At 45.2% G+C, this 14,031-nt stretch overlaps 2 protein-coding genes and 1 non-coding gene across 18 annotated transcripts in view; 1 reads left to right on the top strand and 2 right to left on the bottom strand.

Moving 5' to 3' along the window:
- SFI1 (SFI1 centrin binding protein) overlaps positions 1 to 6,621 on the bottom strand; it is a 132,600-nt gene extending 125,979 nt beyond the window's left edge. For 8 of the 12 annotated variants that reach the window (XR_011646530.1, XR_011646531.1, XR_009181886.1 and 5 more), the window contains exons 1-2: positions 6,552 to 6,620; positions 5,551 to 5,718 (exon numbers count right to left, since the gene is read on the bottom strand). The gene's annotated coding sequence lies outside the window, so the exon portion shown is untranslated. Of the gene's footprint in view, positions 1 to 2,080; positions 2,168 to 5,550; positions 5,719 to 6,551 lie in introns of those variants that run through there. The other 4 variants (XR_009181887.2, XM_058281690.2, XM_058281693.2 and 1 more) reach the window with 2 other exon arrangements.
- Positions 6,622 to 6,888: 267 nt separating this feature from the next.
- EIF4ENIF1 (eukaryotic translation initiation factor 4E nuclear import factor 1) overlaps positions 6,889 to 14,031 on the top strand; it is a 44,525-nt gene continuing 37,382 nt past the window's right edge. For 4 of the 5 annotated variants that reach the window (XM_058281688.2, XM_058281687.2, XM_058281686.2 and 1 more), the window contains exons 1-2: positions 6,889 to 7,089; positions 8,026 to 8,148. In XM_058281688.2, the coding sequence (XP_058137671.1) occupies positions 8,053 to 8,148 (96 nt within the window). In that variant the 5' untranslated portion in view covers positions 6,889 to 7,089; positions 8,026 to 8,052. Of the gene's footprint in view, positions 7,090 to 7,281; positions 7,386 to 8,025; positions 8,149 to 14,031 lie in introns of those variants that run through there. The other variant, XM_004449763.5, reaches the window with a different exon arrangement.
- On the bottom strand, positions 11,117 to 11,223 carry LOC111761162 (U6 spliceosomal RNA). Its single transcript, XR_002794601.1, has one exon. It is a non-coding gene; the product is annotated as a U6 spliceosomal RNA (small nuclear RNA).

The following is a 14,031-nucleotide window of genomic DNA, read 5'->3' as shown; positions in this document are numbered from 1 at the left end:
TTGGCCACACAGAATCCCAGAAAGGGTGAGAACTGAAGGAACAAAGAAAGGTTCCCAGGACTGAAGCCATGAGCCACAACTGAGGGGATGGAATGAAAGTTCTCTTCCATGCTGAAACATGGATGATCCTTGAAAATAATAGACTAAATGAAAGAGGCCAGTCACAGAGAACCATATATTGTACGATTCCATTCATATGAAGATCCAGAATAGGCAAACCTAGAGAGTTAAAAAGTAGACTGGAGGAAGCAGATGTGGCTCAAGCAGTTGGGAACCCACCCACCACATGGGAGGTCCTGGGTCCTGTTTCTGGAGCCTCCTAAAGAAGACAAGCAAGACAGTGAGTTGACGCGATGGGTTAGCATGGCAACAAGACGCAACAAGATGATGTAACGAATAGACACAAGGAGGAAAACACAATGAAAGAAATGGACAGTGTTAACAGTTAAGGGATTTCTTTTGGGGGGTAATGAAAATGTAAAAAAAAAAAAACATTTTGGTGATGGTTTCACAACTCTAGGAATTTACTAAAAAACACTGAACTGTATACTTTAAGTGGGTGGATCATATGGCATATGAATTATATAGCTCAACAAAAATAAGTTTCTGGAAAATGTGCCTCCAAAATCAAGACAGAAAAAAAAAAATCACAGGGGATTCAGGTAACAGTGAATCCAACATAGAAGAATAGCAAAAAAAAGCAAATCCCAGGAGAGATATGAAAGAATGTCTCTGGATTAGAACTGGGTAAAGCAGATGAGAATAGAGAAGAAGGAAGGCTTAAGGGAAAAGATTAAATTGATGGTTTTGGGAGGTATGGAAAAAATTACTGATAGGCATATGAGAAATGCTGAAACACTCATTAAAAAAATCAGAGATCTGCGTGTGCATAGAATACCAGGCAAATGAGAAAACAAGACGATTAGTTTTCAGAAATGATGCACAAGAAAGGAAGAACTATATATTCTACTTGGCTCAGTGGTGACTGTCATAAAATGTAAACACTGACCATTAATTTAACAACAAATTACCACATAACCACATAGCAGAAATGAGTGAAGGAAAACTATGACAGTCAGCAAAGAATGTATAAAACTGGCAAATTGAGAAACATGAGTACAAAGATACTTCCAATTTATAAATATCAGGAGAAACAGCTAGAAGAATGGAAATTGGAGCTGGGCCGTGGCGGCTATTTTTCATTCTAAACTTTTAATATTTAATTTTTAAACTATATATGTTTGAAAACCATAAATGTTAGTGAAAAAATCTTAAACAAGTTCAGTTTAAGTTTTAACTCCTACTTTGTGGTTTCTAACGATGAATGATCCTAACAGAAAAACAAGGAAATTTCTAAAAGTGTATTTTAAGCTAGGAGAAAATTTCCACTACTTCTTCCAGGAAGGTTTCCCTGACACCTCCAAGCCTCTGACTTTTCACGGCGAGGGTACCTCGCAATCTAAAACGTATAGATCAGAATCAAAATAACATTTACATCAAACAGTACTAAGCGCTTTTCAGCACAACCCACCCCATCCGGTAGGTGCTGGTACCATCTCCATTTTATGGATGAAGTGTCCAAGGTCACCAGCTAGTAAGTGGCAGAAGTGGCACTTGAACCCTGGTCCCTAAGACTATCATTCAACAAATATTTACATCTGCTCAGACTGTAATGAGAAATCTGGACGGCCTCTCTTATCAAATAAAAACGGAGCACCAATGCCCCACGTCGGGGAAGGTTTCGCGGTCTCTGTTTGCTACGTGGGTCCGCTCACCACCACGCGCTGCAACCCGGAAGCCCCCGATTCGGGTGGGCGCGCACTAACGAGCCCTCCGCGGGACCCGCCTGGGGGCGCACCGCCGCGCTGGAGGACGCCGGCTCCGGGACGCTCCGGGAAGCTCCGCTCGCGTCCTCTCCTGCACTCAAGGCCCACGGCCCGGGGGCAGGCGACTAGAAGTGCTGCAGGCTGGGGCTTCCGCGGAGAAGTCCCCTGCTCGGCTCAGCCCAGACGGACGCGCGCTCGCTCGCCGCTGGTCTCCCAGCGGGCGGGGCCGAGGACAAGGAGCCCGGGCCTCGTACCTGGGAAGGCGAGCCTTCGGGCCTCGCGCTGGGGAGAAGCAGCGGCGGGAACCCAGCTCACCTGGGCCCGCCTCCCGGAACGCCGCGGCCGCCGCTTCCCGCGCCCCAGGCCGCCGGCCCCGCCCTCGTCCCCATGGCGACCATGCGCTTGGAGGGACACGGGGCTGGGCACCCTGAAGCTCGGGCAACCTCAGGCGCGAGGGAGCCACGCCTTCCCCGGGGCCCCCGGTCACGGGCACGTAAGGCGAGTCTGCCTCACGGTGCGGGGGTGCAAGCCCCATCCGTGCAGCCCCACTGTAGGGGGTCCTTACCTTCTGTGCCCGCTCGCTACTCTTAACTCAGCTTCCTATTGCTATTCTCAGACCAAAGGAGTGGGAGCTGTTTCGAGGCAAAGCCCCCTAGTGCCAAGCCTTAGGGATGAGGTTCCCAGAGAGTGCGCCGAGCCTCTCCGGTTCCTGGTTCTCCGTGGATGCCCCGGAGTACGGACGATCTGGCTCCGGTAGAGGAGGGCGCGTGTGTGCGCGGACCAGGGAGGGGCTCAGAACCAGGACTTGAGCGAGAGAAGGGATGGGGTGTCCCGGAGATCACCAATTAGGAGCTATACCGGCTGATCTCTTATAACACTTCCTAAGTCACGGAAAAGTAATTCAATATTTACGCTTTTCTTTAATTTGTGGTCACCCTGGTAAGCTTGGGGATGGGGGGAAGTAGGTGGAACGTTTTGCTATACTTTTCTCAAGGGCTTTGTAAAACATTTTAAAGGACGGGGGATTTCTGGGGGAGGCTAGCATTATGCATCAAAATGCTTGAATGATTTTACATTAAACACAGAGGAAAAATAACTGCTGTTGGGTGTCAGGATTAGAATCATAGATGATTTGTAGTTTTGCTCTATTTTCTACATATATTTTGTAATTTTTTAAGTATGTAAGAGGAGATGTTCTACTTTAATGAGCTAACCAGGTGCCAACCTTTTAGGGAAGACTCTTACCTGAAGTTATGTAGCCAAATAGCTTAAAAAATATTTCATCAGTTTCAAAGTCCTAATTAACACTGTAGCTAATACTTATTGTAAAATTAGTCTTCCTTATAAGCTCTTTCATATAAATTTATATAAATTATGACATTCAGAATAAATCTAAGGTACTTCCTAGATGATTTCAGCTGATTTGCTAATGCTTTCTTCCTGTCTGTATATTTACCACCCGCAGCTCTAGTTTAGGAAGGAATGAGAAGCATTTCCACGTGAGTTAAAGTGAAAATAATTAGTACTGTTGGGAAAGAGTAGAAGATAAATATATATAAAAATAGCTAGTACATCAGCACTTACTTGGTGTCAGATTCTGTTTTAAGTAGTTCCCATTATGTAAACTCAGAGATGTAAGTGCCAGGAAGGGGATAGGCTCTGTCAATAATTCGCTGTGTGGTCTTCCCGAAGTCCCTTAATAACTTCAAATGTCTTTTTAGTCCTTAACCTGTGATGTCACAGCCATGAAACTGTTCACCAAATCCTGGCTTCTTAGAACCAGGGATCATCCTTGGAGCAAGAAAAACTCTTGAGTAGGAAAATGCCAATTTAGAGAGGTGCAGGGCAGTTGAGGTTTAATCCCAGCCTTCTGGGATGAGGTTGCTGAATGTAATGACACTGGCTGAGTGCTCTCACAGGTGCTCTTGTAATTTTCTTGGTTTCCAATATTTTTATTTACTTCTCTATTTTTAAACTGCCAGTTTCCCCAAAGCACTGAACCTGTGAGTCCCCTTAGCCACCCACTGAGTTAACAATTCATATCTAAAACAAAATGTGTTAAATATTTACAAATTAGTAAAGAACAAGGATATCATTTCTCTCTCTGATTCACTCACCTCAAAGGGCTTTCCTCATCATAAATTTTGCAAAATTATTAGTTGAAAAAGGTGGCATTTAAATTACAAATTATCACTGCCTGACCACAATAACATTCAAAAGCTACAATGAAACCAAGATTTGAAAGCATCTAGCTTTTGCATGGGCAGAGGTGAAGGAAGTTTTTTTAAACAGCCTTCCTTAGTAAATTATCACCTTTACTCCTTGATAATAATTGTCTTCTTTTGCAAAAACAAACAGACTTTCAGAGGTAAGAGGTGAGTTGAGCCCAAGGCCTAGTGGAAGAGCCTAGAGGAAGATAGGTCCTAGCCAGGATAGATCTGAAGGCCCAGAAATTAGCTGCAGGCCAAAGATATAACAGCTACAATGCCATGATACAATTTTATGCATGATATGTGGTAGTTTTAAAAACATACCCGAAACCGACTTTGGCCCAGTGGTTAGGGTGTCCGTCTACCACATGGGAGGTCCGCGGTTCAAACCCCGGGCCTCCTTTTGACTGGTGTGGAGCTGGCCCATGCGCAGCGCTGATGCGCGCAAGGAGTGCCGTGCCAGACAGGGGTGTCCCCCGCGTGGGAGAGCCCCACACACAAGGAGTGCACCCATGGGGAGAGCCGCCCAGCCCGAAGGAGAGAGCAGCCTGCCGAGGAATGGCGCCGCCCACACTTCCCGTGCCTCTGACGACAACAGAAGCGGACAAAGAAACAAGACGCAGCAAAAAGACACAGAAAACAGACAACCGGGGGAGGGGAGGGGAATTAAATAAATATAAAATAAAATAAAAAAATAAATCTTTTAAAAAAATAAAATTAAATAAATAAATAAATAAAAACATACCCACAAATTATTTGACACTGCGCCCATACAATGGTGGGGGTCTTAATTCCTCACCTCTTGAATATAGGACAGCCTTAGTGACATGCTTCTAAGAAAGAGAATGTGGTATGTGACAGAACTGACACTGAGTGACTTTCAAGGCTAGAAAAGGCAATACAGTAACTGGCTCTCTTGTTCTTTCTCTGGATACTTGCCCTTGGAATTCAGTGACCATGCTATGAGGAAGCTCAGGCCACCAGCCCCAATGGTCCCAGCTGACAACCAGCATCAACTGGCAAACATGAGTAAATAAGCCTTCAGAAGATTCTAGATCCCAGCATGTGGCCACCCCACTGGATGCTGAATTGATTAGAGACAAGCTTTACCAGGTGAACTCTGCCCAAACAGCAGATTCGTGACCAAAATAAACCTTGGTCTAAGCCACTAAATTTTGGGCAGTTTCTTATACAGCCACAGATAACCAGAACAGTGTTTTTGCTTTGTTACCTCTAATTCTCTCCAGAAGGTAATCATCCATATTTGATAGATGAGGAAACTGGCTGAGGTTTCACCCTAAGTTTCCTAGCTTCAAAGAATAGGCTTTCTCCACTACTTCATAATGCCAAGGAGATTATACTCATCTCCCCCAGCTTTAGGAAAAACTTGGATACCAAAGGAAGCTTGGCTTTTTAAATAATAAATACTACCATTGTTTGACCACATACAGTGTGTTGTGCTGTGTATAAGGCTTAAAGAATAAATTTTATGTGTAAAGGTTTTTTTTACCCACCTTCTCTCATTTAATCTTGACAACAGCCCTGTGAGTGGATTATCATCCTCCCAATTTCAACAGATGAGAAAACCAAAGCTGATGATAAATAAATTGCCTAACTCTCTACAGCCTGTTGGGGTAGCAGAGCTGGGATGCAAACGTTTCCCTCTTGCTTTCAACTCTTTCCTGCAGAGAAGACAATTTGTTAAGAAACACATTTTACTCGATATTGCAGTAGAAAAACGTTTTCAAAATTGCTTCCTCTGTTGCCAAGACTCACAACTTGTTACAGGCAGAGGCTATTAGAAAGGAAGGGAGCTTGGTGATCACTCACTGTCCAAACTGCAGATTTCACAAGTGATAAAGGGAAGCTCAAAGTAGGCCCCTTCAGAGAAACTAAGAGAAAAATTATATTTCCCTCCACGTTTCTGAATCATCTCACATTAACTCTATGCGGTCCCACTATGGGTTCGTGATATCCCTGCAGACCAGGCTCAGATGTGATCGCCTGTCAAACCTTTCCTGAACACTCCTTCCCAGCATGGCCGTTCTGGGAATTTACATTATAGTTACATTGCTGTGCCCCTTGTCAAACTGAGTGTCGGCAGCACGTGCTGAGCGCTTGACTTTCACCATCTCTTTTCCCCCCAACCACACTTCTACTTCCCCTTCTCATGTAGGCTGTGGAAGAATTCAGGTTAGGGGCGGGAAGGAACATTTCAAAGAATTTGTCAGTCGCCCTTATTTCTACCAAAGGCAATCGTGGCAAATTGGCAGCAACGCGTAATCTCCCTTAATCCTTTTAACTTTATAGAGAGCATTTTAGAAACCAGAAAAGCGAAGCACAGAGAAGGCGGAGCTTTGCCCAAATCGGATCACTAGTAAGAAATGTAGCCGAGGTTCGAGCCCAAGACTGGAAGCTCCAAAGCCTCCAAGATGACCACTGCCGAAGCCCCAGGACTCTCCGTCCACGCAAGCCGTACAAACGCAGCCACGCCGGGCCGCCGCCCCGGGCCCACCTTGCTACCTTCGCCTGCCCGGGAGGGACGACGAGCCCAGCCGTCAGGCCCCAGAACCGCCCGCCCCGCCTCCGCCGCGCGCGTGGGAACTCGGCGCCCTCCCCCGGGCTGCCCGCGGCGCCCGCCTGTGCGCACAGGGGAGGACTTCCGCTGCCCCTGCCGCAGCCCTCTCCCCACCGCCGCCGCCTCATCCCTGCCGCCGCGTCCCAGCCGCCGGGGCCGCGCAGGTGCTGGCACACGGGCAGCGCGCTGCGGCGTTTCTCTTTTCCTCCCGGCACAGCCGCGGCCACCTCACATCCGGGCGCGCGGCAGCGGCTCTGGGGCCCGGGTGCGTGGAGGGAGTTATTAAGGGGGAGGGGACCGGGAAGGAGGGGCGGAGGGCCGGGCCGAACCGCGGTTACGGCGGCTGAGGAGAGACAGCCCGAGCGGGTGGGGGGGCGAGAGCGAAGGCCGCGGGGAGCCGTGCTCGCACCGGCGCGGGCGACTGGGAAGGGAGCGGCGGCCGTGCCAAAGGGCCGCCGAGCGACGGAGGCGCCGAGTAAGGGCCTGGCGGCGGCGGCAAAACCCTAGACCCGGCGCGCCAGGGCCTGCGGGGGCAGCTGGGGCGCGGGCGCGCCGCTCCCAGGGTCGCGTGCGGGAGCGCGGGTGCCGGGGCGCGCGCGGGGGGCGGGCAGGGGCTCGAGGCCAGCGGGGCGGCCGGCGGGCAGCGGGCGGGCTGGCGGGGCCCGAGCCGCCGGGCCGGGGCGGACGGCGGCGGCCCTGCCTCGGCTCCAGCTCGGGGCGCCCGGGCCGGGGGACTCGGCCTCCCCACTCCCTCCGGCCCGCCTCCCCTCCGTGAGTACTGTCCCCGCCCTTCCTCTGGAGGTGGCCTCCCGACCGCGGATGAGTGGCCGGGATTTGAGGTCGTGGCCCGGAGAACCGAGTCTCGGAGCCGGAGCCTGGCGCCCGCCCCTGCCTTACCGCGGGTGCCCCTGACATGGCCACAGGTGCTGCCGGCCGGGCGAGAGGCAGTGGCCCAGTCCCTGGCCCCAGGCTAACAGGGGGCAGCTGGCGCCTTCCATTGGCAAGTGACAGGCACTTTATAACAGCCCGACTTCCCGGATCCTCACTTACAACCTGTCTCCTACCTGCCCCCTACTCCGGGGAACTTCCCTACGACTGTCGGAGTGGTCCCCATGGGTGGCAACAACTAATCTTGGTTTCTCTTTGAATAAAAACTGCCTAAAGGCTGTACCCTGAGCTAGGCACCTTACACTTCTGCTTTTCTTACCTTGTTAATATTGAGAATACTATACTAGAAGAGATAACTAAGCCCTAGTGGGTCTATTTCCAAGTGGGTTCCGGGTAAAGCATAATTGTTGAGTGAGGGTTTACTTTTTAAAGCTAGCCATTTTAAGAAATGAAAAGGGTTTCATTTCAGACTTCTGAAGGCTTATTTTTCTCAGCGACAAATTTGTCCTGATTTATCTTCCAGGTGCAAAGTATTGTAGACCTAGGAGCCATGGATAGGAGAAGTGTGGGTGAAACAGAAAATGGAGATGCCTTCCTTGACCTGAAGAAGCTGCCGGCCTCCAAATCCCCCCATCGCTATACAAAAGTAGGATTTGTTACTAATGAAATAGTGTTTCTTTGTAATAGGGAGGTTAGTAACATTGTGTAGGCACCTCATCAGTTTTAACTGAAGTGGTAGTCTCATTCTGACTCACTATGTGAACTAAATGTTAACTAGATTTAGTGAAGCATGGTTTAATTTTTTCAGGAAGTATGAATACCAAGAGTTTAAACTAGAATTTACTAAGTACCTTTCAGGTGAAGGGAATATTGTCTCAGATCCCATATGCCTTTGTGGATCAGTATATGTTCACGTGCAAGTTCTGAAACAGCTGTGTAACCGTTCACAACTCTAGGATAAGGATTCCACCTCCTGGATGCTTAACAAAATCTGTCCCCTGTTTTGATGTTTCCGTGAGAGTTGACTTCTCCAAAGGAATGCTTTTTAGTGTGCTTACCCAGGGTAGCTGGATTTTTAATTCTGCTTTTTCCAATAACAAATTGGATAAGGACTCAAAAAAGTAAGACTTAAATCATATCACCCCTAGCTAAATACTTACCATGATTTTAAACGGCATTTCAAGATATTTGTTAGATATTGCCTCAAGGTTTCATATTTGTTAAAATATTGCTTCAGTATCTCATTGGCTGCTGAATGGTTCTACAGAGGTTGACAAGACTCAGTGAAGCTGTAAATTAATTTCTCGGTTCCTGAAATGTATTGGGCTGGAGTCCACAGAATGTGTTGAACGGTGTTAAAGCAATTGTGACTATTGACAGGAAGGATTATGTTCTTTTTTGGTCCATATCTGTCATATATCCTTAGTATGGACCCAGTCATTCATTTTAATATGTTTTATTGTTGTTACTTTCCAGGATATTGCATGGTGAATGTTTTAAGGCCAGACCTTATTTGCCTATTAGTGCGGCTAGTCTCACCTGCTGAGTAAAGAATCAAATGCTCAGTAAAGTATCAAATGCTGTCAATTATCTTTGTTTCTAATGTTTTTTTAAAAAACTGGGTACCTCCCATCAAAAAAAAAAAGTTTTCAGATGTGACTGGTTTCCTGGTTATTTGCTGTCTTAGTATAATCTGTTTTGGCATAAATGTGAGTTAAAAGTATCCCAGAAAACCTTTTAAAATTCCATTTTAGTTTTGCATTCAGATTTGGTCTTCCCAAATACAGCTTCTCTCAAACTTGAGAGTGCTTTAAATAGTGTTTTGTTTTGTTAAGGAGGAATTCTGCTTTATACTATAGTGTACTTAAGTTTCATATGGATGTTCATGGGGGAATGGAAAGAAATCTTTAGAAACTGGCACCAGCAGATAAAGCTCCAAGAGGGCAGGTAACATCTATGATAAAAACTCTTATTTTTTCTAGATCCTTCTGTGACCAATCTCTCAGCTCCTTCATTACCTTTAATGACCAAGAACATACTTCTACTGAGTAATCATTCCTTGGGAAGCTTGAGTAGTCTTCTCAAAATCTTTTTTGTTGACATCCCTTCCAGAGACTGTTTTCCATCTCTTTTCTTTCTGGTTACTAAACAGTTCTGTCATACCTTTGATAACAAATTTGCCATCTGTCCTAGTGATGAGTTTATCTGTGTTTTGGCTCTTTTCTTTTTCAGTTGCTATTTTCTGCACTTTAGTTTATCTGCCGTCCAGAAACGCTCTCACTCACATTTAGAGGATTGCCAGGTCCCCAGTAAACTCCAAATCCTGCTGGTACACCATCTCTGCCGTTATTTTTGCAGCTACCATCTACATAAATGGAGTGTGTTCTTGGTCCTGGGAATTTACGTCCACCCTTTCCAATAGAATTGCTCAGCATTGTCCCAAGTATCCAGTTGGGTGGGGGGAATGGGGGGAGGACGTGTATGATCTCCCTTAAATAGTATATGGCACTTTTTTTTTCCTTTGGTTTGGTTTGTTTTTTGTTTTTTTTTTTAAAGGAGGTACTGGGGATTGAACCTAGGACCTCATACATGGGAAGCAGGTGCTCAACCAGTAGGCTACATGTGCTCCCCTCAATAGCCTTTTCTTTTTTAAGATTTTTTTCTCTCCCCTCCCCGCCCCAGTTGTATGCTCTCTGTGTCCATTCGCTTTGTATTCTTCTGTGACTGCTTCTATCCTTATCAGCGGCACCGAGAATCTGTTTCTTTTTGTTGCATCGTCTTGTTGTGTCAGCTCTCCATGTGTGCAGCATTATTCCTGGGCAGGCTGCACTATCCTTCGCACTGGGTGGCTCTCCTTACAGGGGTGCACTCCTTGCGCATTGGGTTCCCCTTCACGGGGGACACCCCTCCATGGCAGGGTACTCCTTGCACGCATTAGCACAGTGCATGGGCCAGCTCCACGCGGGTCAAGGAGGCCCAGGCTTTGAACCACCGGTCTCCCATGTGGTAGGTGGACGCCCTATCCATTGGGCCAAGTCCACTTCCCCCTCAAAGCCTTTTTTTTTTTTTAAGATTTCTTTATCTCACCCACCCCCCTACCCCCCAGTTGTCTGTTCTCTATGTCCATTTGCTATGTGTTCTTCTTTGTCCACTTCTGTTGTTGTCAGCAGCACGGGAATCTATCTCTTTTTGTTGCATCATCTTGCTGTGTCAGTTCTCTCTGTGTGCGGCACCATTCCTGGGCAGGCTGAACTTTCTTTCGCACTGGGCAGCTCTCCTTACAGGGCACACTCCTTGAGCATGGGGCTCCCCTACGCGGGGGACACCCCTGCATGGCAGGGCACTCCCTGCGTGCGTCAGCACTGTGCGTGGGCCAGCTCCACATGGGTCAAGGAGGCCTGGGGTTTGAACTGCAGACCTCCCATGTGGTAGATGGACACCCTATCCATTGGGTAAGTCCGCTTCCCTCAATAGCCTTTTAAAACTTGAAATCATTGCCTAAAATGTTGACAGGTGAATTCTGAATGGGAGAAAGCTTATTGAATGAAGAATACTGATTTGAATTGCTTTTATAAGTGTATGTGATTTCAAATCTCCTGTTTTTGTTTTTTTTCCCAAATATGGACTGCTTCATGAATTTATGTGTCATCCTTACACAGGAGCCATGCTAATATGCTTTATATTGTTCCACTTTTAGTGTATGTGCTGCCAAAGCAAGCACTCCTATCACTTTTTGAGTTCTAATTGGTAGTAGACTTATAGAGTCCAGCCAGAGAGGCTTTTGAGTCATTTTCACACTCTGATCAGAGGCCAGTGTGAATATTTCATCTTTGTGTATACGTCTATCTTCATGCTTAAGTCTTTTTTAGGAAGGTATTTTTTATCTCTGAGAATAACTTATGCATATTCCCAGCAAAGATTAAGAAGCTTAGTATTGTCCAGTTTTGACAGTTTTGACTTCAGAGTTACGTTATACGTCAATAAATGTCCCTTAAAGAAATGGTTAAGAGGAGCATTTTCTAGATTAATGACAATGGAACTTGGATTTAACAGTCTTCTATACCAAATTTAATTGGAAGTAGGTTCATTTTCTATTCCATTCAAAAGGATTTAGATTAATGGCAGTTTTACGTAGGACTTGAGAACTAAGGCTTTCTTCTTTTCCAGAGAGCTTGAAATAATCCTGCATCTGAGCATGATAATAAATGGTTTATTGGTTCTACAACTGGAATAATACAGCCATCCTACCCCGTCATGTACATACTAAAGTCAAACTATTGAAATAAATCATTTAATGATGTTTCTGCCACTTCAAGTTCACACAGTCTAAAAGCAGTAAAGGAAATTGTTTTCAATGGTGATTTTTGTAGCTGGTATATTTTGTGAAAACCTTTGTAAATGTAGGATGTTTACTAAAAATTTAAAAAAAAAAAAACCCACATTAGCCAGATGAGAGGGTCTCTTAAGTTTGGTGCCCAGACTAGCATTAGTATCCTCTGGTAGCTTGTTAGATATACAATATCTCAGGTCCCCATCTCAGACCTACTGAATCAGAGACTGTGGGGATGGGCCTCAGAAATTTGTATTTAACAAGCCCTCCAGGGCATTTTGACTCTGATTTGAGTTTGAGAACCAGGAACCACTGGTTTAAGACATCAGAGAACACAGTTGGTGCTTATTAGTGAAATCATAAAGTACCTGTTCAACATTTTTCTTATCTTCATCAGAGGCCCTGCTTTACCAGTTATTGAGGTCTAGTACCTGCTATTCTATTAGTAATGTCTTCTGCTTGAAATACAAAATAGAAATGCTTTGCTCCGTCTCATTCAGATCCGTGTTTTGAACAGGCTAATTTTCTTAGAACACAGATCATACATAACTTGTGCTGTACCTCCTTTGCACCTGTATTTTACTGCTGACTCCTTATTAAATGCTGTCACCTGTTAAGTAGAGAATAAAAGCAGAAGACATTCAGAACCGTCAGGTTGATGTTGACAAGTGTTAGACCTACCCACTGAGAAATAGGTATTGGATGTTCTGCGCTTAACTTCATGTGTGTTTTTCATTACCTTGGCTGGTTTTGAATTGGCAACATTTTAGTCATCAGTGTTTATAGAAATCTTTAAAGAAAGCCACCTTAATTTGTGACCAGTGGCCCAGTTGGGCACAGCAAGATAGCCATGTTTACAACCTTGCTTTGACACTGTTATGAAAATCAACAAGCAAGTGAATTGGACTGATTTGAGGAATCTTCCTATATTCTTCAGCTATGAGACTTGGAGTCAAATCTCTGAGGAAAGAACAATTGTCATATAAATCCTAGCTAAACTCAGTAGTCAGATACAAAGCATCCTGTTCAGTAACCTCATATGTAACTCCCATAAACTGAGTCGAGTAGTAACTTCTAACAGGTAGCATTTCAGTGAAATAACTTAGCTACGAACTTAAGCTAGTATAAAAATAGGTATGTCTGTTTATATAGGGGGAGGCAGAACTATGGCATGAAAAATCATACAATCTTAATGTGTCAGCTATCCAAAAAACCCATCTACCTAGAAGTTCTTAGAGGGCTCTGGCTGCCTGTCAAAACCATGAATACTGCCTTCTGACTGCTCTTTTCTACTTCCTCCAGTTCTAAGTCATCTTGATAAGTTGGGATTCAGGGCCCTTGCCGCTATGAGTGTCCTCTCCTACTTGACTCATGGTGGGAATTTTTAGCTAGGTAAGGAGTTAGTCGTTTCACAACTGGATCCTTTAATGTAGAAATTTGGGGAGGGGCCATTGATTTAGGAAATAACTAAGAGTAGAGGGTTACAGACAACCTGTCCAAGATGGCAGTTTGGCTCAGGTCCCAGTGTTCCTACTGTACAAGAATAAACTCAGCACTGAGTAGCAAAGCTGATGCAGGGGGCTGTGCATTTCAAAATGGAAAGGGTAGTACAAAGGCTGTTGAACCCTACTGCCTGGTTTAGGATCCCCACTCTACCCTTTTCCTACCTGTACAGCCTTTAGTTATTGTATTTAACTTCTCTGAATCTTGTCCTTTCCCTTACTGTAAAATGGGTGTGGAATAGTACCAGCCTTATAGGATTTTTGTGGTGATTATATGAAAATATGTATGCTCCAAGCTTAGAAAAGTGCCTGTGTGGCTCTCAGTAAATGCTAAAAACTGCTTAAGATGTAATAAGGATGATGGCCAGGGAGAGGGACTAAAAAACAGCAACGTTAAAGAGGTTTATTTCTAAATGTCAAAGTTTGTATTTTTATAGATACCCATCTCCATTTTAATGTAAAACTAGAAAGTACCCTGTTAAAGAAGTAATGTCATTCTAAAATGATTTTCATATTTTACACTTTTTAGTATTTGCCTGCTTACTGTTTTTACATTGTTTTTTAACAGTTGTTTAAACACATTTAAAAGCCAAGGTTTATTGTTATTGCTTTGGCCAGATCAACAGGAAGAAATATGAATAGAAAAATAACCGAACAGGTTTTCCTGTTTTTTCCATTTCTGTTTTCTCGGTTTCAA

Source organism: Dasypus novemcinctus, chromosome 19, assembly GCF_030445035.2.
Source record: "Dasypus novemcinctus isolate mDasNov1 chromosome 19, mDasNov1.1.hap2, whole genome shotgun sequence".
Lineage (NCBI taxonomy): Eukaryota > Metazoa > Chordata > Mammalia > Cingulata > Dasypodidae > Dasypus > Dasypus novemcinctus.
The sequence above is the reverse complement of the archived record's forward strand: the minus strand, read 5'-3'. Positions and strand labels throughout refer to the sequence as shown.